Source organism: Anarrhichthys ocellatus, unplaced genomic scaffold (assembly GCF_004355925.1).
Source record: "Anarrhichthys ocellatus isolate YVR2014 unplaced genomic scaffold, GSC_Weel_1.0 scaffold28, whole genome shotgun sequence".
Classification (NCBI taxonomy): Eukaryota; Metazoa; Chordata; class Actinopteri; order Perciformes; family Anarhichadidae; genus Anarrhichthys; species Anarrhichthys ocellatus.
Window position 1 is genome coordinate 5,203,982 of NW_022280058.1, and position 23,320 is coordinate 5,227,301.

The 23,320-nt window shown below is 42.2% G+C and overlaps 1 protein-coding gene across 1 annotated transcript in view; it reads right to left on the reverse strand.

The window, feature by feature from the left end:
• Positions 1–23,320, reverse strand: part of cntln (centlein, centrosomal protein) — an 86,532-nt gene that overhangs the window by 59,709 nt on the left and 3,503 nt on the right. Inside the window, exons 3-10 of the mRNA XM_031863020.1 lie at positions 22,728–22,816; positions 19,683–19,767; positions 16,573–16,710; positions 15,491–15,670; positions 13,187–13,320; positions 12,096–12,258; positions 11,181–11,480; positions 2,227–2,367 (exon numbers count right to left, since the gene is read on the reverse strand). Of these exons, the coding sequence (XP_031718880.1) occupies positions 2,227–2,367; positions 11,181–11,480; positions 12,096–12,258; positions 13,187–13,320; positions 15,491–15,670; positions 16,573–16,710; positions 19,683–19,767; positions 22,728–22,816 (1,230 nt within the window). The remainder of the gene's footprint in view (positions 1–2,226; positions 2,368–11,180; positions 11,481–12,095; positions 12,259–13,186; positions 13,321–15,490; positions 15,671–16,572; positions 16,711–19,682; positions 19,768–22,727; positions 22,817–23,320) is intronic.

The following is a 23,320-nucleotide window of genomic DNA, read 5'->3' on the forward strand; positions in this document are numbered from 1 at the left end:
ACACACACACACACACACACACACACACACACACACACACACACACATACAGACCTACGTCAAAGTGTAAACACATGGGTGCACACATAACACAAAGCAAATGTACTCCATTTAACAAAAAAATATATTAAAAGGAGTACAAGGATTCAAAAGACCAAGATACACTGCAAAATACATCACAAATGTAAGAGCCGGTAACCTGAGAATACACAACTACGATGAACCCACACTGAGGACTGTTCGCACAACAAAGATGCTGTGAAACCAGATAAATGTGTGTGAGAATGCCCAGCTAGCAGTGGCACAAATATTACTCATAGAAATGCCCCTGAACAGGGAACCATGAGGCAGCCATACCCCGGTGGAACGAGCCAAAAGGCTACAAACAACGACTTTTCTAAGGCAAAATGACAGCCTCCGCTCCCCAGTGGGAGAGACACTTTAAAGACAGTTGGCGAGAAGAGGCCCAAGATAGAAAGAGCTACAGACACATACAAAGCTCCATACAAAGAGTTTAAGTGTAAAACCCAGAAGGGACGGGATGCTTCCCATCATGAGATACCAAGCAAGGTATGAAAGAGAACTGCATATAGGTTTGATTCAAAGTTAAACTACATAATGCTCATAGTGGACCACTGAAATATATAAATGTATATATTCCAGATGGTTTTTGATTGGCTAAATATTAATAAATGTAACTTTTATTAATCATTTATACGTTTTTGTTTTTCTTTCCTCAGGCTTTCTCCAATTCAAAGAAAACTTTTCTTTCCTCAAATCCTGAAAAAAACATGAGTTCAACACTTGCTGCATGTGGCAAACCGTGAGTCATGAACCGCTCGTCGCCTCAGCCAATAATCACATTTCACTTCAGGCGCTTAGTGGAAGCTGCAAATTGTGTCCTGGGTGGTAGCAGTGGGCTGCACAGAAGGCTCATTTCATCAGCTTTTGACCTTGCAGACTGGTATTATTGCTTAAATGGAGTGTAATGAAGCAAAACAGCTTTTACTGTTTCTTTGGAGCAGCATCATATCTGGATATTAAGCAGCCAACAGAGACACCTACTCAAAATGTTCACGTTTTTTAATAACACTAAGGTTTAACATGATTTATGAAGTTGACGTGCTGTTTACTTACCTAAAGCTAATAACCTTCGGTATTACAACTATTTTGACTTTGTGGGGAGAGGGAGAATCAGGTAGTGGCTAGTGGCTGAAGAGGTTACTGGTGGCTGGTTGAGTAAAGGTTCATACTGTAGCAGCCTTATAGAGTTGACTGTACTGACTATACTTTACATTTTCATTTGATGTTGTGTAAAGTTAAAATGTCTGACTTCTAAACCTTCAGACCTTACTGTTAGTTATCTTAGTTTGGTTTCCACTGAAAAGGACAACACATTCACACTGAGTTAAATACCAATTTACACTTTTATTAATCAGATTATGATTCATGTTTTTAGTCAGTGTAATAAGGTAGGAATTGTGTGAAAAATACATTACAGTCCCACGTTATTTAAAGCATTGGCACAAGAATCTAAATCATTTATAGTAGGTCTGAATCCAGGCAGATCAGGTGTGTGTGTGTGTGTGTGTTTGTGTGTGTGTGTGTCCCAGGGCAAACACAATAGTGCCTCCAGAAAAGCGAAGCACATCGAATAATGTCAATACTGTTTATTTATTTTGTACAAAGTAATTTCACTACATGTACAAACTGCCTGAACAGAAGCACCTCCATTGAAGCGATAATGAGGACAGCTGTATAAATCAAACAATGTGTCTTCAGGCCAGCTTTAGAGTGAGTGAGGCCATCTAGAAATATGCACTGCCAAACTTATGAGTGGAATACTGAGAAGATCAAAAGCTTCTTTCTTGTTCATAATGTACTGTTGAAGCGGTAAATTAGCCAGTGCCTGAGCCCAAGGCATGCGTGAAACCAGTAGCACACGCCGGCCCGGTCACAGTGGGAGGGGCATCCTTGTGTGTGTGTGTGTGTGTGTGCGTGTGCGTGTGTGTGTGTGTGTGTGTGTGTGTTGGAGAGTTCAGGACAAAGGTTGGCAGAAGCAAGGTCTGATAAATCACATGATTCTCAACAGACCGTTTCCCTCATATCCCTTCTCTACAGCTTTGATCTAATCTGAGCGGAGTGGTAATGGGTATGCGTGGGCATGTTAGCCACTCACCCACGTGCTGTCTCTGACATAATTGGCTGTAGCGTGTGCTAACCTACCTGCTGTCCTCTGACAGAACTGGTGGACCTCTGTTGAAGGGTCTTATCCTCCGGCCTGGGATCGGAGCCTCGGATGGGGGCCCAGTCAGAACCAGGGCTAGACCTCTGAGCTGCAGCATCAACCTGCTCCGACACCACCGCCTGTAAGAAAAGAGAAACGGTACATGTGCATTTGTGAGCGAGGAAGACAGAGAACAACAGAAAAGTGACAAAACTAATTGGGAATCCAACAGGACTGACACCTCGTAGTCGATTAGTCGACGGATCTGTCGTTTTGGTGAATTAATCAACTAAGATTTCTTTCGTCCAATAGTCGTTTCTATGCTTTTCTCATGCTGATTCACTTATGAGCACATCTCTGGTGAACACAAGATTTAAAGTGCCGCTTTTGTGTGATTCTTTGGGGAGAAACTCAGACTACAGGAGTTTTAAAATCCTACATATAAGGAGAATCTTCTCAGATGATTCTCTCTCAAATCTTAAACATACACACACTACAGGATTTGAAAATAATTGTGCATCACACACTACAGGACATTATTAAGACTATCGTGCCAGAGCGAGCAACACACCACAACCATCTCATTGGGAAGCAGTTGTAAACAAAATGGACAGGGTGCAACAACTAAATAATGCTTTGCAGCGTAAAACGACTAAAGCAGAAGGCTAAGCGTCTGGGTGGGAAAATGGCCCGGGGGAGACTTGTCAACGTGGGTTGTCCATTCTTCAGTGTCAGTGTCCTTTTAGCAGACTTGACTCTCTCATGACGTAATCATAACCGTTATCATCAAACATGTTTGACAATAATTGGGGAGGCCCCAATGGGGCTGCTAATGGTTTGGAAGGTTTAACACTGGATCTGTAAACCCCTCACATTACCAGAGAATCTGGGCCGAACAGGATTTCGGGGTTAAATCAGCCCAACACTCCTGAAGTCTGAGCCTGGATTTAGTTTCACAGATCTGTCAATTAAATCAAAACCATATGAGTGTTAGTCGACCCGAGATTAGACCCTAGTTAGAAAACCCTAGAATCCAAAGTTTCGATAACTTGGCTTGCTGGGCAGTTGTTATTTTGTGAAGCACATTCAAGAAACAAGAATAATTTACTACACAATACACTTATACGTCTTTATATGAATATTTGTGTGTACAACTTAACAGTAATTTGGCACTTTGAATATGAACACGTGTCATATTCAAAAGAACGATGTTCTCATGTAGGAAAGAAAACGTAATTAATAATCCATAATCTGTGGCATGTTGTGATATCTTGATCATAATTCATTTTAAAATTGAATACTAGCCTCAGCTTAACCAAAACAGTTTATAAACAAGAAATGAGTCTGGATCTGACAGGTTCACTGTCCAACTGTTGGACACATTTACAAGCATTTGCACCAAATTCAGTCACTTTCTGGAATATATAATAGTGGTAAATTAAATAGTTATTAAGATTACTAAACTCTAAATATCATTGATAGTTAACGCAAAACATATGCTTGGAAACAAATTGTGGTTACAATCCAGATGTAAGATAGGTAAGTTGAGGTCAGACAAGTCCTCTCTGCAATTTCAGAAAATTGAAGATCAAGTTTATTTCTCAGTATACTTACTAGTTTACTTAATTATGATAAAAAAGGATAGGAAAGTATAAAGAAATCTAGAGGGGTGCAGATACCAGTTTGAGTAAGAGACAAGGCCACAATCAGATCACAGACATGCTCAAGTCTTCACCAACTAGTGGGCGACCAAGCAGCCCGTATTCCTACCTTGGATTGAATCAACGGCTAAATGAATTCAGGGAAATGTAGGAAAATCACAAGCTGACAAGAGTCTCAAGTAGTTCAATCGACCTCCGCTTGTATAATGGATGTCCACGTGACATTTTCATATGCCGAAGTCAATTACCAGATGTGCCATGTGGCAGTGGGACAGGTATCTACCACCCCCAGCATTGTGGTGCGTGTGCTATAATGGCCCATCTATTTATCAGTGTCTATTAGCCGGCGTCTAGCAGCATCTGCACACCTCAGCGCACAGCAGGGACTACCAAAACAAACTGAAGGGGACAATGATAAAGCAGATGACCCACCCACAGAGGAGCAGGGTGTGATGCGCACACACACGCACACACACACACACGCATAGACTCACGCGTGCACATTCCACATTCCACTATTTATCTAGAAGTTAACACTCACCCACACACCTCTTGACTCCATCACCTTACTGCATACATTCTCACCTTTCTTTTCTTAAACCTCACCTGCTGCTATCAACAACATGTCTACTGAACACATCAAACCAAAGCCTTTTGACAAACATTCACAACTGTGTTTAGCTGGGAGGCCAGGTAAAGAAGAAGAAAGCCGCACAGGATGTCATCACCTTTTTCTCCAACGAGTCCTGATTGCATTATCAGAAACCTGGCATCTGGGCGTGACCTTGTTAACTGCCAGGGTAATCAACTTTAACCAAAGGGGAGGAGAGGGGATGATAAATTATTAGTGAGGAAGATTTTGTTCATGTTTTATTAAATTGGCCTGTCAAAGGGGGTTGGTCAAATTATCTGGGGCCTCGTTTATTGGAGGCCGGCCATATTGGCGCATCTGTTACAATTATTTATAATTTCCAGGCAGTCAGGAGGACGGACTGGGTTTTTCGGCATCAGCCACATAAAGCAATTTAGAAATTAACTGATGCGGGAGTGTCTGAGTTTTTTTTTTCCTCTCACAATCTCTCTCATCCCTATCTTGGTTTTCATCCAGAAACAAAAAAAATGTTTTGTGAAACTTTGAGAGAGTAAGGTAGCAAGGATGCAAAAGGGGGAAAAAAATAAACATACAACAAGCAGCTTAGTGAAAGCAATGGACTAGGAGAGAGCACGAGATTGAAAGAGAAGAAGAGAGCATGCAGGTGCAGTGAAAAAAAAAAAGAGCAAGAGATTGTGGGGAGCTGAGGGAGGGAGGGGGAAAAAAAAAGAAGAAAAAAAGAAGCCAGTCTTGGTAATTACTGAACACGATTAGGTTCTTGGGGGAACTTGTCTGGCACTCGCGGCCCTAACTGCTGAGGATGCGCAGGCAGGACCATATGGAGGGAGGCTTGTGATTGTGCTCCCTGAAGCTCGTGACCCGTCTGCTGCCGAGCCCTTGAGCTGAATGTGAAATGAGACTTGCCAGGCCTAATGTTCTACACATGCACCATTTATGCCACAAAACAAATCTGATCACTGTTAATTATGGAGCAGCTATAATCAGGAGGGTCCCACTCCCACCCCCACCCCCTCCACCCCGCCACACACACACACACACGCACACGACTACATGCATACACAAATACATGCTCACACATCTGCGGAGCGACAGCGTTTGTGAAAGTGATTGGATTGGCTTCAGGAGTCAGGGCTACAAGGTGCACGCCCCCCACCACCGGGGTCAGGTGCACTTTGCATTCAAGATGGTGGTTCTTCAAAAGGATGTGTGTGTGCATATATGTATGAGCATGTGTGTTAACTGAAGAGGAACTTTGTAGAAGGACAGCACACAGTGAGTAGGATGAAGAGTGCATGTATGTTTTTGTGTGTGTGTGTGTGTGTACACAGCCCTGAGTCCTCCCACACAGCCTGCTTGACCCGAGTGTATGTGCTTGAACGAGTGAGTGCATGTGTCTGCAGCGGCACATGGCTGTGCTTCATTAATGAGGCGAGCTGTGCTACACAGAGGTTCTCATCTAATGAGAGCGGTTGAGCTGGTAAAACACACCGCTGGAGTCCATGTCATTAGTATGTCTCTGGCCCTGGACATGGCCCAGCTCCAATAACACGCTCACACACACACACTCATGTTGACAACATGGATAACAGCAATAACACACTCGACATACACAAGATCAGACCAACATAGCATCATGAAACATTTATCAGACCATAATTCCATAAAGATTATTTGAATGTGTAATCTTCACACAATGTCTTCATAACGGAAGGATGACTGATATGTCTGAGGAGGAAAAGAATATGTAAATACAAGCAGCAGGTTGCACTAAATTTTTAACATACTTCTAGGGAGGTCCTGACAGTTAAGCTAAAGGAGTGCCGTGCCAGATGGGGAAAAACTGTAGAGCAGCCAGCGTCAAAACAGGACCCATGTGAAAGACAAATCAAAAATATGGGACTTACCCAAGCTTTCCATCACATTTTACTGAAACATTGGCAGAGAAGACTAAAAGCACACTGTGCCATACTGCACGGAGTACATAAACACAAAACAACTCTCTGGGCTGACTCCAGTCTGTTTACTGAGCTCCTGGTTGAAAAAATGTATTTCCATGTTTCTTTGTATCATTATGGTTTCATCGTTTTTCACTTGATGGTTGCTATTAATGATGATGATCAAAAGAAACGCCTCACCTAAGGCAAACGTGACCCCGCAAAACGACGGGTGCATTTATGAGCACGTGTGTGTGTAACTAGCACTCTAATTATACGTCTAAAAGTGTTTCGATTGGCTAACATCAATAACGAGCCGGAAGCAGATGTTAAAAAAAATAACATCTCAACAAGCTATGGGAGATCAGAGCTTCTTCCTTTTTTTTTTTTTAAAGTCTGGTCACCTTGGGGAAATGATGTTTTCGTGCCTGAGGTCCGGTCTATAAAACCCATATGAGGGACTTTTTGTGTAATGTTTGCTAAAACGTATGCATAAAAAAGTAAATGTAGGTGCAGGTGCACGATTTCTCCATCCTTTACAGTACGTTGTAGGAAATGGGGTGGCTTGTTGTTGTTATATACGGTAATTAGTGTATTTAATAGTGTAAGAAGAGGTCCTTTTCAAAGAAGACATTTTGACATACTAGGAATAGCACTGATGTTACCAATAACACTCATGATGGCTCTGTTCTATTCAAAGCTACCAGTGTGATAGTGAGTCATTATGCACAATACCAGGACCCTGAAACTGGAGCAGCTAAATGGAATTCATCCATTTGTATCTTTTTATTTACGCCTGTGCGTTTCCTACCGTGATATGTCAAAATGTTCTTTTGTGAAAAAGCCTATAGTACATAAAACAAAGTTGCAGTATACATCTAAAAGACACCTGGCTTCTTTCTGTTATGTTTATATGAAACTTTTCTGGAGTGAATTAAAATGCCTAATCTTCCCGTTCCAATGCTGATGAGAGAATAACCAGCGCTTTGAACGACTGCCCACACAATTAACAACTTACCACTCATTTACTGTGGTGAAGGTTCCAGAAAGCCTGAGGTCTGCTACGGATTCTAATGTTGGTCTTTAATCACCGCACAGCTCTGACAATAGCCAAACACTAGACTACAATAAATATTTTACATTTGTCCACTAATGAGGACTCTCTTCCCTGCTGCTACATTGTGATGGTGACCACCCAACCTGGCAACACAAACCTCCCCAACCTGGCAGTTTTTATCTGCATCTCATTGTGTGTGGGGGTCACCCAGGTGCCTGATGATCAGCCAGGCCCTATGGCTAGAAGATCAGGGCGTGAGGCCATCTCCAGGCTGACATTATGGAGTGTGTGCACATTACAGAACATACAGTGTGAGTAGTGCTGAACCCATTAGTTAATTTGTTGACTGACCAACAATCATTGTGATCATTAATTAAAGATATTTATGAACACTCTCTGGTTCTAGCTTTTCCAATATGACGATTTGCTTTTTTTCTTTGTACTTTCTAAATTATTTCACATTGAATATTTTCGCTCCGGCAAACTGTGATGTGTATTTTCTATTATTTTTCTGTCATTTTATTTTTACACTGAATGACAAATCGTAAAAACAATCAACAGATTAATTTTAAATAAAAATGATCGTTAATTAAGACCGAGCTATTTTTCTGTGAAGCTGAATCATCGTTTTAAAAAAAGAAAAGCAACATTCTTTTTTTTTTTTTTTTTTTTTTTTTTTTTTAAATGGCGCTAAATTCAATATCCACAGCATAATACAGCAACAAAGAACTATTAGCTATGTAAAAATAAAGGGGAGTTATACATGAGCAGAGAATGAAGTGCACTCCCCCTTTGTGTGCTTTGTTGACGTAGCCGGTCTGGTGGTGCATGCCTTTTAGTGCACGTTGACAGCCGTGTGGTGGCAACAGATATGCTCTGAAGTCCCAAAAAGAGAACCTTTAAACTCGTGCCGACCTTGCAGGTTAATAGATATAGGAGGTAACATTATCCAAAAAGCATAGCATGACTCACATTAACTTAAAACTAGCAGAATTGTAGCTTTCAGCCTTAGTAAAGTCTTAAGCTTCCTGCAAAGAGTTAACTTGACATAAGACAGACAGTCAATCTTGGTGCACAGCATGGAAGTATAACACACAATGGGTGTTATTCCTCTCACCCACCCTCCTCCTTTATTCCTGCTTCCCCCCCAAAACCACTGTGGGAGGGGTGTTCAAAGCCGTCGCTCTGGTCCATATTCAAATGAGCGCTGCATCTCCCCCCCCTGCGCTCCCGTTGCGATCAGCACTTTGATCGCCTCCGCTGGTAACTTCCACCAAAACATTTAAAATTAAAATCAAATCTGCCTTAACAACCTGAGCATTAGAATTTAACAGGTGTTCGGGAGGAAGTTGTTACAGAATTTGCGATTATATGCTCGGATACACACACCTTTAGTCAAACACACACCTACGCAGACACACGCATACGCACAACCTGTCAGTGAAATTACAGAGTGGGAAACAGAAAGCCCTCCTGACTGAGTGCTATACCTTGGGATACCTGATCTGTTCACTTTGATGTCAGTCGGCAAGAAAGTTAAAGAAACAAATCAGCCAGACAGCAGCTACATGTGTTCAGAAAACAAAAGTTCATAATATTTCTTAGCATAGGTTATTATGTTCACCGTATGTTTGTAATTCCATCTCAGCCCTGCAAATAAATGTGTGATGAGCTTTTTTGTTTTTTTGTTAACTGTGTGGGGATGAGACATGGGGTGGAGTTCATGTTCAGTGTGATCAAATAAAACAAACGCATAATATATATATATATATATATATATACACACACACACACACAAACTCACATACTCATTCACATATGCATGTATTCACGCATGCATGCCCACACTACACACACACCACTAACTGCATCTTCTCTAAATGTAGTATTAATTACTGGGGGAACCACTACAGTACTGTATTTAATTACTGACTAAATGATCCATTTATATTTCACCGCTGGTTAAATTAACAGGGTTAAGTGTCACTTAACATTTGAGCTGATATCTTTTAACCTTCAGTCTGGGGGCAGCACTGTCAGAAAAATAGCAACCAATCAAATTAAACAATTACAGTCTGTGGAGGCACAGACATTACTTAACTGCTGCAGAAATATTATCTTCCACTGCGTCAGCTTACAGAGATGTTTTATATGCAATAAGTCTAAACTGAAGTTAGAGTCATACTGAGGAAACAAACAAGAAGTGCCGTGCCCTACCATGTTAATGGAATGAGGTTGTGTGGATATACGTACCTGTTACTATTCTCGTCTTTGACACTGTGTGGTCCAAGAACCTCCTATCACCATATCATTAGGAGTTGTTAAAGCCCACTTAAAATGTGGCTGCGGCATTAACTTAGTTTATACTAGAGCCTCTATTGCCTTGGGGTGGGGACGGGGGACGGTTCAAAGGTAGTGAGAAAAAGCCAAACCCCTGCTGACTGACAGATGTAGAACTGGAACTCCAACTACATCTTCAGAAACATAACTGGGCTCCAATTAAATCACCTCTCTCCACCTCATATCCATCTCTGCATACTGACGAGAGTGCGTTAAAAAGGACTTCCAGGTACGCGGGTGGGAGGATAGAAACGAGACAGATGAAGTGAGGGAGTCAGAGAGTGCGTGCGTGCCCAGGACAGAGAGCTGGAGAAGATCATAAAGTTGACATGAAAGACGCTGGTGCTAAGAGAGATGCATGTATCGAGGGTGAACGAGAGCGATATTAAGAGAGTGATGCTCAGTTAAAGACCAGCGCCACAGGCCATGCTGGGGCCTGTCAGTCATTGCTGGGCCTACTAATACACCTACACATCGCTGCCTCTGTACCGTAGGACAATTAGACACCATCTCCGCTAAGGTGATTGAAAGAAGTATCATTATACAATATCTTTATAATGTAAGAGAAAGCTACATACATTAGGCAGGGCATCAGAAGCATACATATTTTGTTGTCCACACCCACATAAATGCATAATGCATATATACTGTATATAGGTTCAAGAACTTAAGAGTTTGCATTCACCGACCTACGAGGCTCCACGGATTTCTCAAGCGAGGACGGTGAGCTCATATGCCTCCATTGCTGGCATAATTAGAGCTGCTACCTAATAGTTCGAAGATTCATTCATAACGTTGACATTCAAACTATTATTATGAAAACTTACAAAAACATTGCGTGCAACAGTCCTGACCAAAAGTCAAGAAGTCAAAATGCATTGAAAAAGGTAAATGTTTTTATCGCCAAAATATTCTGCTTCAATCCTTTCTTTGTAGGCTACTCACCATCACAAGCAGGTACAACTGCTTCCCCCGATGTTGTCTTTATGTTTATTGTCTTTATAATCTTTCCTTTGTTTGTTAAAGAGGACACTCTTTTGCGAGATCAATATTCATATTGTTGTGCGACGTATGAACAGAATTATGACATTGACGTCCGAGAAAATCTGTTGATCGTGCGAGCAAAACTGATTTTAATGGTTGGCTTTGCTTTTATCGGCATCCGTAATATGCCGAAATCGAAGAAATCTGTCTCGTAAGAAAACAACCCACTGCACTGCAAAATACAAAAAGTTTTGAATTCGGTGTGGATAGGCTCATGTAGATAGATATAGATAACTATTTGAATTGATCTATTTGCACAAACTTTTCGTGTTTGGTTTGAAAAGACCTGAAGAAGGGTCCTTACCTTAAAGTTGGTTTGTCTGTTTGGTGAGGGGTGTTGCTGCAGTTGTATCTGTTCCAGTTGTTGCTGTTGTTGCTGCTGCATTTCCAGTTGTTGCTGTTGTTGCTGTTGCTGCTGCAGTTGTATCTGTTCCTGCTGTTGCTGCTGCAGTTGTATCTGTTCCTGCTGCTGTAGCTGGGCCTGGAGTTGCAGGATGTGTTGGTCTTTCTGAGCCAGCAGGCTGCTGAGCTTCTGGTGACTCTGACGGAGGTTGGCCTCACTAGACACTAGGGCCTGGTAGCACTGACTCAACTCCTTGTACAGCTGTAGACAAACACAAACAGGACACAGGGTTGCAGCAGCAGGCCAGGAGGGGAGGTGAAGAGGGAATGGGTCACGTCAAACAGAGATGTGATGTCAAATGGAGGAAGATGAGACAAAATCACTCACGAGATTGGGTGACATGAAGACTGACATGTGTTGTCATATGGGGATGTTTATTTTTATTTCCATAGTAACATGAAACACATACAAGTAAGGGGAAAGAAAAGGAAAAATGGAAGGACAAAAAGACAATAAAAAGAAGAATATCATCGGAAATGAGACCAAAAACGGTCCTTTAAGTTCATGTTTTATTACACATGATTGCTCCAGATGTCTCCCCCTACCCCCTCCCTGTGTAGTGCTGAGTATGATACAGTGGTACAGTCATCAGATAGAGGAGTGGTAGGTTGAGAACCCATTCACAGTAACAGGATACGGGGAGAAAAGTCCTTATTTTCTGGCACTAGTCAAATAATTGTAGGTTACAGCTAGCTTGGAAATAAATCACCACAGCGGGTGAGGCCTGAGTGGAGGGCAACAAAGTGGTTCTAATAATGATGAGTTTGAGCTTTGGCATGTGTGTGTGTGTGTGTGTGTGTGAGTGCATGTGTGTACCCTCTGATAGGAAGTGGTGTCAGCAGTATGTGCCTCCTCTTGGTTCCTCAGGACTTTCTGAGTGTCTAGGTTGAGTCCTTCCAGTTGCTTGATGAGGTGGCTCTGCTCTGCTGCATGCTCTGTACTCTGTCTGTACAGGGTCTGCACCTCTGCAAACTCACAACTACACACAGGCAACATGTTAAACAAATTCACACTGTACATGCACTGTGACTGCTCAGTGAAAACATTGTTTATCCATACACAATAGAGCAGTACTGCCATTCATTTCTCCATTAATAGCCTGAAATTACATGCCCAGGTTTAGGATGTAATTCAAGAGGTAAAAATATAGAAAAGTCATATCTGAGAGGGTGTGAGGAGGCCAGAGAACTTAAATTATTAGTATTAGTATTATCAATGCTTTTTTCTTCAGATTTTAGAATTCAATTAAATGTGTAAAAAGGGGTTAAAAAGTGTAAAATTTGATATACAGTAGAGGTAATTTACCTATAACACTGAAAAATAAATTGGCAATATTTGGGTGAACATAGGTCGGACAGTGACAAGTTTATTAGATCTTTCTTAAAATTGCTCTCACACATGGAATTTGTTTTGTGTCCCATGGAATTACCAGAAAGTGGTCTACTAACTAACGAGGACATCCTTATTCACCTCGCTAAAACCTAAAGAATGGTCTCTGGTCGTGATGTGACTGACATGTAAGAGTGCCTCTGGCATTAAAACAGAAAAGTAGTTAAAAAAAAAAGGTTGAGATTACAAGTAAGGCTCCGACGGTTCTCACAGTTTTTATCATATCGACTAAAGCTTAGCCAAAGCCTGCAATGTTTCCCTTTTCTACTTCTTTTAAAGCACATCCACTATGCAGGGCTTATCAAGTGGCTTTAGGTGAGCCAGAGTGGAAGAAATCTGTGTCACCCCCAAGCCTCCCAGTGTAGACGGCAATATAGCAACTGCTCTACAGAGCAACCCATGTGAAGTATATGTCTGCGCACAGGACAGACGCGTACCTCCTTTAACTAATGAAATGGCTGTTACACGAAAACAGACACTGAGGTGTATCGGGCAACGCTTAAGTTGGAAGGGCTCACCGAAGTTGATTGAGTTGCCCCTCTTTTGCCGCTTCCTCCCTCTCTTTGGAAGAAAGCCGAGCCGTTAGACTGCTGCTGTGGCTCTGCGAGCTGGACAACTCCTGGCATGCATTGTGTAGCTCCGCCTCCAACTCCTGGTGTAGAAGAGTAACAACAGTTTATTTATATTTCAGGAACACATGTTCCTCTGTGTTTGCAGTGATTGAGGACTAGGCCGTGTAAATGCAGCACAGACTTTGCTGCTTACTCTGCCCTGGAATCAGAAAGGTGTTATGTCACACTGTGACAGTGTAAATGATATCAAACAAACCCCTATCTGATACAGTCCACGCTGCACATGTCTCCGCCATGTTTTTCTGTTGTCCTTCTCTCGTCCATCTGACGGAACAGATACTCTTATAATTGAATCCACACTGGCTGCGTAACAGCTCACATTTCTGTCACACCAGCATATTTTAGGCTCCAAATCTATTTACTTCCAACTTACATATGTAACTAAATTGATTGTGCATTGGGCTGTAAGCAATGTCACAACACTTTTGAGTGCACAGCAGCTTTGTGACTGAACAGATCGAGTGAACAGACAGACGTGGGACTGCAGCTGCTGCTGCTGCTACTGTGCTGCTTTCGCAGTGCAGCAGGTGTAGACAAGGTGTTAGTGACAGCTTTTTCTTAATAAGAAAAAAAACATTAGCGCAGGGCAGGGTGCACAGCATCAAACACACAAAGGTCTCCAAACCTTGATACATTAAATGTAATTAAAAAGCGTTTCACAGGGCCAGAATTAACCATATGCAAAATTAATTAGTCTTCAGCAATTACAAGAAAGGACATGAAACGATGCCATAATACTTGTGTGTGTGTGTGTGTGTGTGTGTGTGTGTGTGTGTGTGTGTGTGTGTATGAGTGCATAAAAAAAGCAATCTTTTTTCGTTTGGTGTCTATACATGGGAGGACAAAATAACCAAAACACCTGACAGGAGACTACAGCTACCCTGCAGGAGAACTCGCAATGTTTGGATTTTAAAGAGAATATTTGTGTCATTGTCAAGCGGGTGCTTTCTTAAGTGTTTAAATAAGTGAACATAAAAGGAGGAGATCACTACATTTCTGTTAGCTTTAGGGCTATCACATTGTGTGTCTTTCATTTTGTCCACCCCCTGTAGGTGTACCGTATCTACACACACACTGGAATACATTGTAAATTCCTTGACAAATCTTTGCTATGTGAAACAAAATTGGCATGATGCATCCACCGCACGCCCGATGTTCTCCATCTCCATCTCTCACATCAATGTATGATACAAAAAAAAATGAGGAACAGGTAGGGTGTATTAGGCTGTGATGGATGTGCATAGACTAGTTGCTGGGCTCCATCCCGTCTAAGTGTAATTACTCTGCAGCCCTGACTTATTTAAGACTTCCTGTCTGACTCCATTTGACTAGCGTAGCAATACGTTTCATAACAATTAGTCTATAAGGAAGGGGAGGAGTGTGAGGCTCCTCTGCTGCTCCTATGTCCTCAGACTCTAGCATTGGCAGGCAGCTGATTTCTGTAAGGGAATGCCAAAAGAAATGAAATGAAACCTCCGAAGGATTTTGATTGTGATTTGAGCCTTTTTCTGCACCCCCCTCCCCCAACCAATCCTGTAAAGATGTGTGAGCTTTGATGTACTCATAAATAGTGAATGACTTCTGAAACTCAGCAAGAGAGCGGTCACTCGTTCCTAACTTCTCTCTGGAATGTAATGCGTATTATATTTCTTAATTATATCATTACGTACTTACTAATCATTACTGAGTGCTTATAGCTACATTTCCACTCCCCAAACAACCCAGTGGTCCATGTTTAAAATAACAACACTGCTGTCACGGTCTAATCACTGTATTTCTCATGTCCACAGAGATGGAAAGTATTGATTTATACCAATGGCTGGAGCAATGAACAGATTCTGAAAATGACCTGCTTGCATTTGGAGAGCATGAATGACTCACAACAACAAAGAAAATTACTTCACAAAAGTTCCTTGTACTTGTGGTCAGCCCAATTCATTTTTTACCCCACACAAGGAAGCTCTGTGTCCTCCATGTTGAATAATAATTTTTTCCTTCCTTTGAATATAGTCCCTGCATATTTAAATTGTGTGCTTTGCAGCAGAGATCTTTTTATATTCACATGCTGAGGAGGAAAGGGGTATGAGGGATCAGAGAGTTCAAGGTGTGCAGAAGAAATGTAAAGCTAGAGGACGGTGCCCTTCCTGTACAGCTATGTGTGTCTGAGCGGACTTGTCCCCGTGTTCATACCTTGACTCTGTCCCGGGCAGCATCCCCCTGGTCTCGTTGGCTGTTGGCCTGCCTCTCTTTCTCCTCCAGGTCAGCTCGCAGGGTTGCACAGTGGGAGGTTAATCCCCCTTTCTCCTCCTCTAGAGCCTGCACCACCTGCCGCTCCTCCTCCTCTTTCCTCCTATACTCCGTCTTCATTTCCTGGATAAGAGAGGTGTGTGTAAGGAGGAGAGTGGGGGGGGGGGGGGTCATGAGGGCCAAATAAACAACGGTGACGGAAGGAGAAAAACAGAAAAAAGTAGCATTTCAAACTGAAAAATGAAAAGAGAAAGATTGAGAAGTACAAAAAGAGAAGCAACCCATGGGGTTGAGGCTGAAATGAATATGTAAACAGTGGGCCGACTTTGCTGCGGGAGCCCCCTGCATGAGTTGCTGATTGGTCAAGGTCACCTGTGCTGTATGACTGTGCCCACACGGCCTGATGTTGGCCGGTGCGGGCCGAGCCGTGCCGCAAGAGCTGGCCTCCTGCAGGTACAGGGGCCAGTGTGTCGGCTTTAATGACAGGCTCCTAATGAGAATAGTGCTTGCTGCAAGACCCATTAGACTCAACCTAGGTCTCCTTTGATGCTGTCCCCCACAATTTCTCGCCATGAGACCTCACCAAGACTGTGTAAGAACCATTCCTTTATCAATTAATCATAGCCAGGTCCCAACTAAGCATAATTAGGGAGAAGCCACACCATCACATGAACATCATTAAGTATTTATTTGCAAGTTAACAGGCTGCTTTCGTTTCTCTCCCTCTTTCTCTCTTTCTCTCTCTCACACACGCACACACACACACACACACACTCTCCAGCTGTTAAGTATTCTCTGTTGTCAGTAGCAAGACAGAAAGCTAAAAGCAAGAAAGGGTGCGAGAGGAGAAGACACAAAGACATAGAGATTGTGTTCAGGAGGGCTGAGCAATGCTCGTTCTCTTCTAAATGATTCAAATGCCGGTGGCTATTGCCACAGGGGGGGACTTGTCATGTTCGGTGCCACACAGAACAGACTTTTTGAATCTGAAGCCCAGACTGCCACAGAAAATGTGTTCCACCAACCTTAAGTTCCTGACTGTTATTGACCAGTTGTTCACGCAGAGCTGTCAGCTCCTTCTTCATTAGGGCGCTCTCCTCTTCCACTGTCGTACTCCGCCTCCGTCCCAAGTTGTTAATCCCCTGCTGCTGCCCTGTCACTGTCTGTGGCAGACAGCGAGACAGAAAACAGACAGGGAGCGACGCAGAGAAAAAGAGAGGGAGAGAATGAGTGCCCCAGGTTTCATTAGGGATTTAAGTCTTATCAAATATATGTGCCTGTCCTGACCAGTTCTGAATAACGTAAAACCAATATGTTTAAATTTACCAGGCATTACAACCTGATAGCCCAAAAACTTTAAATATTAAGTCGATTAAGTGTTTTAAATATTAGAAAACAATCTGTGATTTTTTTAACCTTGAATGTGTTGCAACAGAAATAGGGTTGCAAATAACAATTATTTTCTAAATTGATTATTCTACCATTGAATAATAAACATTGATTATGTTTTCTTGATTAATTGTTAGATCTATTCAGCCTCAGAAAACAATGAAAAATGCCCATTGCAATTTCCTAGAGCCAAAGGTGATGTTAGTAAACGTCTTGTTTCATCCAACGGACAATCACAAACATTTTCGTTCGAAAAACGATTCTATTTCAAAAGTTACTAATAAATCACATATCAGTTAATCCACAGCCCTTAACAGAAAGCTAGCACATACTATTAAGATGTATTGTGAGTCAGAACATATCCTAATGCTTCATGATGAACAATTCAATGTTTCGTAAGGTTAATCAAACCAGACCGGGCCAGCACAAAATATTCAATGATTTTAATGACCACCCACTCTTGGTGCTGGTATGTGCTCACGTCATGTTTTTTTGGCAGCCTTTGTGGCGTTAGCAGGAGGAGGCTGGCCTCTTAACACTGCATCAGCTGGGGTTTGGTTTTGGCTGGTAATCCACAGCCTTCTGTGGGTACACCCTCCTCTCAAATAACACTGTGCTTTGGGATGCAATTAATTGCCATGTTGAGGGAAATCGCTGAGATATATCCAGATAGTGGATTTAGCGTTCCTCGCTACTCCTAGCTCGCCGTGGTAAGAACAGAGGGGGCTTTAATAGAGATTTATACTGGAGAGCAGAAAATAAATTCAAATGTTGATAATGAGGTAGGCAAGGACAATTTGAACCCCAGTAGTGCTCAATTGATAGAGGAGGAAAAAAAGGGGGATTCCACCAAGTTAAGAGGTCTAAGAAAGAAAGATTAGCATTTGAAAATTCCCAGTGCTGTTCAAAAAATGAAAGCTAATTATGATACAAAAATGGAAAGGAGTAGCGAGGGAAAGCGTATAGAAAAAGAGGTGGAAGATAAAAAAAAGAAGTTGGAGAATGGAGATATCAAGAGGAGAGTAGGATCCTGTGTGGACTCAGTCGACCATCACATCTCCAAAAAAAAGAGAGAGGAAAAACCAATTAATCACTTTTTGGGTGTGTCAGGCCCACGACTGTGGATGAGATGATGACGGTCAGAGGGCCGCATGACACAGCACAGAGTTCAGTGCTCCTAATGAGATTCTCAAATAGCCCGTAAGGAGAACAAGACACTTTCAAAACGCATAGAAGCCACGAGCAAGAACGAAAATGGAAGATATTATTGGCTTTTCTGTGAAAGCCACTTTGGAATGAATCAGATCAGCGGATTAGACGTAGATGGGTTCACACGTTTACTTTCAAACTCATTTGAATTACGAGTGAGTAGTGGATGATGAATGAAAGAATCACTCAATTATAACAACTGTTAGTACAGAAGGTTGGTTTGCAAATGTGACACACGGGAGAAAATGGTCAAGTTGTCAGAAAAAGATGTGTGGCTACTGCCAGCCTTTAGTTGAAGATACTAATAACAGTTACATTATTACAGATCAACACAACGTGCAGTTCACCAAAGCCTTGTTCAAATCAAGCAGACTTCACTGAGATGTCATAACATTTCGAATTTTGAGTGAACCCTTCATCTTTAAAGTGGCGTTCGCAAAACAACACAATACATTTTACAATACTTCTGCACAGTATGCTATAGCAGACCTTTCTTATGGAGACATAACAAATAGATCCCACCTCATTACTTTCACGCCCCGCATACCTAGTATTGCTATAAGTACCACTTAAACACAGTAGTTACAGTAAAAATATTGCAATTCTAACATACTCATTACCGAGTGTCTCACACTTGGATCTTATCTTCTTATTTTTTAAATAATTGTGTACAATGAGTTTGTTTTCGATACAGCTCCTATTTCCTTGGTTTGTGTAGCATTGTGAATGCCGTCCTACACTGCACTTTACTCAATTCAATTCAATTTGCGCTTGACTGTCTTTGTACTTGTTTTCTGTATCTGTCTGGCACTATGGGCAACCTGTGTTGACTGTTTTACTGCCCTCAAACTAAAGGCCCAAATAATACAGAGGAGTAAAGTTTGACATAATCACGCATCTTGTGCTCCTATGAGTTAATACTGTAGCTACTGTATCGACTGGATAAAGATGGCTGAGGAGGGTAATTTAAAAAAAAAAAAAAACACTGGCAAGCTGATGACTCCATTACAGCCTGTCTCATCAGGAATGAACAGGATTCTGGATGCTAATGAAGGAGGCTGACAGATGTTTCAGTGAGGGGATGATGATTTGGAGTAAATTACATTAGTGATGTCATTATTGTCAGCCATTATACCGTCGAGAAATATTGCTCAAGGCGTGGCGCAAAGGAAAGCAGGTAAGAGAGAGAAAGAGTTTAAAAGGTGCAAGTTCAGAGATTGGGAGCATTTTGATCGCCTCGCAACGGCTCTCAACATTTCGACGGCGAGCCGGCAGCTCATGGCTAACAGCGGGAACAGCGCAAACTATGGTGAAAGTGCTGAGAGAGCTAACAGTGTTTATGGGAACCGGAGGGTGGGTGCTACACGGGCGGGACAGTGTTATCAGCTGTAACTGCTGTAGGGGAGCAGTGCAGAGCAGCGCCCATGAGCTAACCACTTGGGCACACTCATAGGCACTACCCCCCCCTCCATTAATGTGTCTGAGATCTAACAGATGAACACAGTTAGTTACAGTCTGTAACTAAATAGTACTGTACCTGTTCCAGCTCCTGTATCTTGTAGTCTTTGGACTGGAGGATCTCCAGCACTTTTCTGTCCTTGATCTCCGCTTTGTGCTTCTCACTGGAAGAGAGAGAAAAGTACAATTGGACAGTACAAAGTATGTTATGCCTACATAGGGCTGAGCGATAATACAATACAATCATTTCAATGGGATCGTATTGAAATAAATTCACATATCGAGATATTGTGAAACACAATTACGTCGCCTAAATTGATAATAACAAGCAGATACTAACTCGTGTTTCTTTAAATTAAAAATATTCATCTTATGGGAATGTGAAGTGGGTCAAGTCAGTGTAGTTAAATCTAACTATTATCTTAATCTAATTACTCTGTGTGCATCCGTTTTAACAGTCAGTGCATAGCTGGAAATATCTTTAAAATTTCACTTAAAACTATTATGTTCATTTTACAATAAAGGTATTTATAAAAAAGAGAAAATACTCAGTACGTTTTATTTGTCAAGTACTTATTCCACACAAAAAAAGGTGTTACCATGTGGTTATTTCATATAGATTATCTATTGAATTATTAGAAAACATGCTATATTTTGATAAATAAGGTTATCGAGATATGAAATGCCCTACAGTATATCTTAATGGAAGATTTTGGCCATATCTGCCAGCCGCATGCTTACAAAAACGGACCCCTATCCCCTGTAAAAGGTTTTACTGTAATTGTTTTATAACTTTAAGAGACAGTGGGTGTTCAGTACATAGAGAGAGAGAAATCTGTATATACGGTATTTTAGTTAGTTTGAGTGGACTGATGTCATACAGTATGCCTAGTACTATAAAACATTGTTTCCGTAATACTTTCCCACTTAGAGTGTTAATCCTGCTTTTTGTCACCAATGTAAATTGCCTACTATCAATTTCTAATTCTTTGCGCACCTGTTGAACTTGCCAAATAAAGAATAACTCTAACATATAAGCGATTCGTTTTTTTTAAATTCTTTTCATATATTGTTTATAAAAACTATTCTTCAAGAAAGGTATTATCAATGTAAATAAAAAAAGAATATCTGTTATAAAAATGTGAGCTACTGTACAATCCTTCTGCTCCACCAAACTCTGAACTTTCCTCTTCAGCCCACTAAGCCTCTTTTATCATAATGAACTTTTAGGGAGACAAAAAAAAAGGCATCAATTGGGGACCTGTTTGTTTCAACTGCTATAGGCCACCAGGGGCCAGCCATTCCCCCCACTCATCTCTTGCTCCTTCTACACCTCCCACCTGTGAGGCCCTTTCCCTCGTTTCTTTGCCTCTTCTGATCAGCCCTCTCCCCCCGGTAGACCCCGAAATAAGTAGCTGATGTCCCCGGAGGAGCTGGAACGCAGGGCTTGGCCGAGCTACATTTCCTTGTATATTGGGCTGTGTTCGCCATGTCCTGAGCAACCAACCAATCACTCTACAAGACCCGCACAGGAAGGGGAGGGGAGGCTGAATGGCGGCTCCCAGTAGGCACCTGCGCTTGACTGGAGTCGACACAATTACCATGTCAATATCCTCCTGCGCATCAGGTGATACAATACACATACACTCTCCGGCTGCATGTTCCCCCGCGAGTCTCAGCGGACCAGCATACTTTGATGGGTTTCCCTATGGGGCTATAAAGGAAGTGAAGAGGGTGTGGGGAAGGAATGAGACGCATAGGTACTAAGGAACTCTTGGCTCGCTGCTACACTGTGTTTTACCCCCATTAAGGGTCTTCCAACAACTGACAGACCTCAAAATGTATGTGATATGCACCCACGATAGGGAAAATATCGTTCTAAGGAATCCTCAAAAGAGAAAAAAGTCAGTAAAAACTAGTCCAAGTATTGAAAAAAGCGTTCCATTCATTTCAACATATGCAAGTGGAACAACTGGTGTTCAAACTGCAGTAGTAGCATCATCAAAGACAATGCACCGATACCGATAGCAGTATTGGGTACCTCATCCGGTACCGTGCTCATATACTCGTACTCATACCTATAAAACTACTCCAATGCGACCGCACCCGATACCACTTTACAGCGATGTGACAACAAGATTGTCAACAAGATTAGCGGTTGAAGTGCCTAATAGGCTGCCCAGTTGCAATGATAACCTGATGCACCAACAGGTTAATTCCATCAGTTACTGACAGCTGCAGTTGTATGCATACAAACAGGCCCCAGGTCAGCCGTCCGGGAGAGTTGGCAGCCACGGGGTCGCGTGCATTGTCGAGGACACGTGGAGCCACTTTAGTCTCCGCCACAGCAATTAGCGAGGTTGTCAGCTTGGCGTAACGTTAGCGAGTGTCCGGTAGAGACTGTGAAGCCTGCAGTACCAGAACAGCCGTGAAGGTAGCAGTGCAGTGTGTGTACAGTTTATTTGTCGGTGAATTAATGCGACAACTCCCTGAGACCCAAGTCAAGTTTCCTTGCCTTAATTGCTGGTGCTACCTGCTGATTAAAGTGAAGGGGGTTAGCCCCAAAGTTAGCAACAACTCCGTCTTAGGCGCACATTAGCTGGCCGGAGCTTTGAGGTCGACCTGTAAGGAGGTGACCTTTACTAGTGGTATCGGTGTATCCCTAATTTAAAGTCAAATATTTATTTCCTAAACAGGAGGAATATGTTTAATTTATCCAAGTGTGCATCAAGTGTGAAAAAGGCCTGAGCCTCTGCTCTTCTCTGAAAGTTCCCATGCCAGTGTTTGGTGCAGCTTAGCTACCCTGCAAAAGAGGTCATATTCAATCTCACAATTTATCCGATAAAGACAAGTATTTGGCAGGAGTGCTTCAAGCGTCCAGAATGGGTGCGGTGGAGGAGTGTTTTCATTAAAAGGGTTTCCATGGTTGAACTGCTAGACCGGGGATAAGAAGGCTTAAATCAGCATCCGCACCAGATTCCGTCGTAACCCCGGTAGAATGGCCAAGGTGCCTTAAACACCCCTTGAACGACTTTCACACATATTTCTCTTTACTTGTGGGATAAAGGAATTTTCAAGCTACTGAGCCGCTCAGGTAGCAATTTGAAAAGATGAATCTACTCACCGCTCAACCACCAAACTGACAGCCTGGGTCAAGTCTGGATTTGCCACTTGCAGGCGTTTCCACAGGGACCACACAAACTCCTTGTCTGCCTGTGAAAATAAAAGAATCAGCGAGTCAACAGCAAGTTATTCTTAATTGACATAGATAGCTTTTGATAAATGTGTCTCAAAATGCAACGAGGCCTACAAGACATCTACTGCTTTACTCACTGAAAAACAAAATGAGAAATAGGATGCTCAATGACATCATCACACGACAGAAGTCAATCAATAATTGAAATATCTCGTACAGAATAATAATTTTGATCCGGCCTGCCCTCTCTAATCACGAGCCTCTCTTAACAGGAATTTTCATGGCTGAGATGTGACCTTCGACTCAAGGAGAGCCAGCATTGACACTTGTCATTATGCACTATTTATGACCGGGGGGAGAGAGCCGGGATCCAAATCAAAACACAGCAGTCGAGCTTGCATCTTCTTTATTAATCAGTTGCGCCGCGGATATGTTTTCCACTACAGCTCCAAAGTAACTAGCCCCAAAGAAACTCAAAACTGATGACAGGCAGAGTCATCTTCAAGTAGAGAAACCCAGCC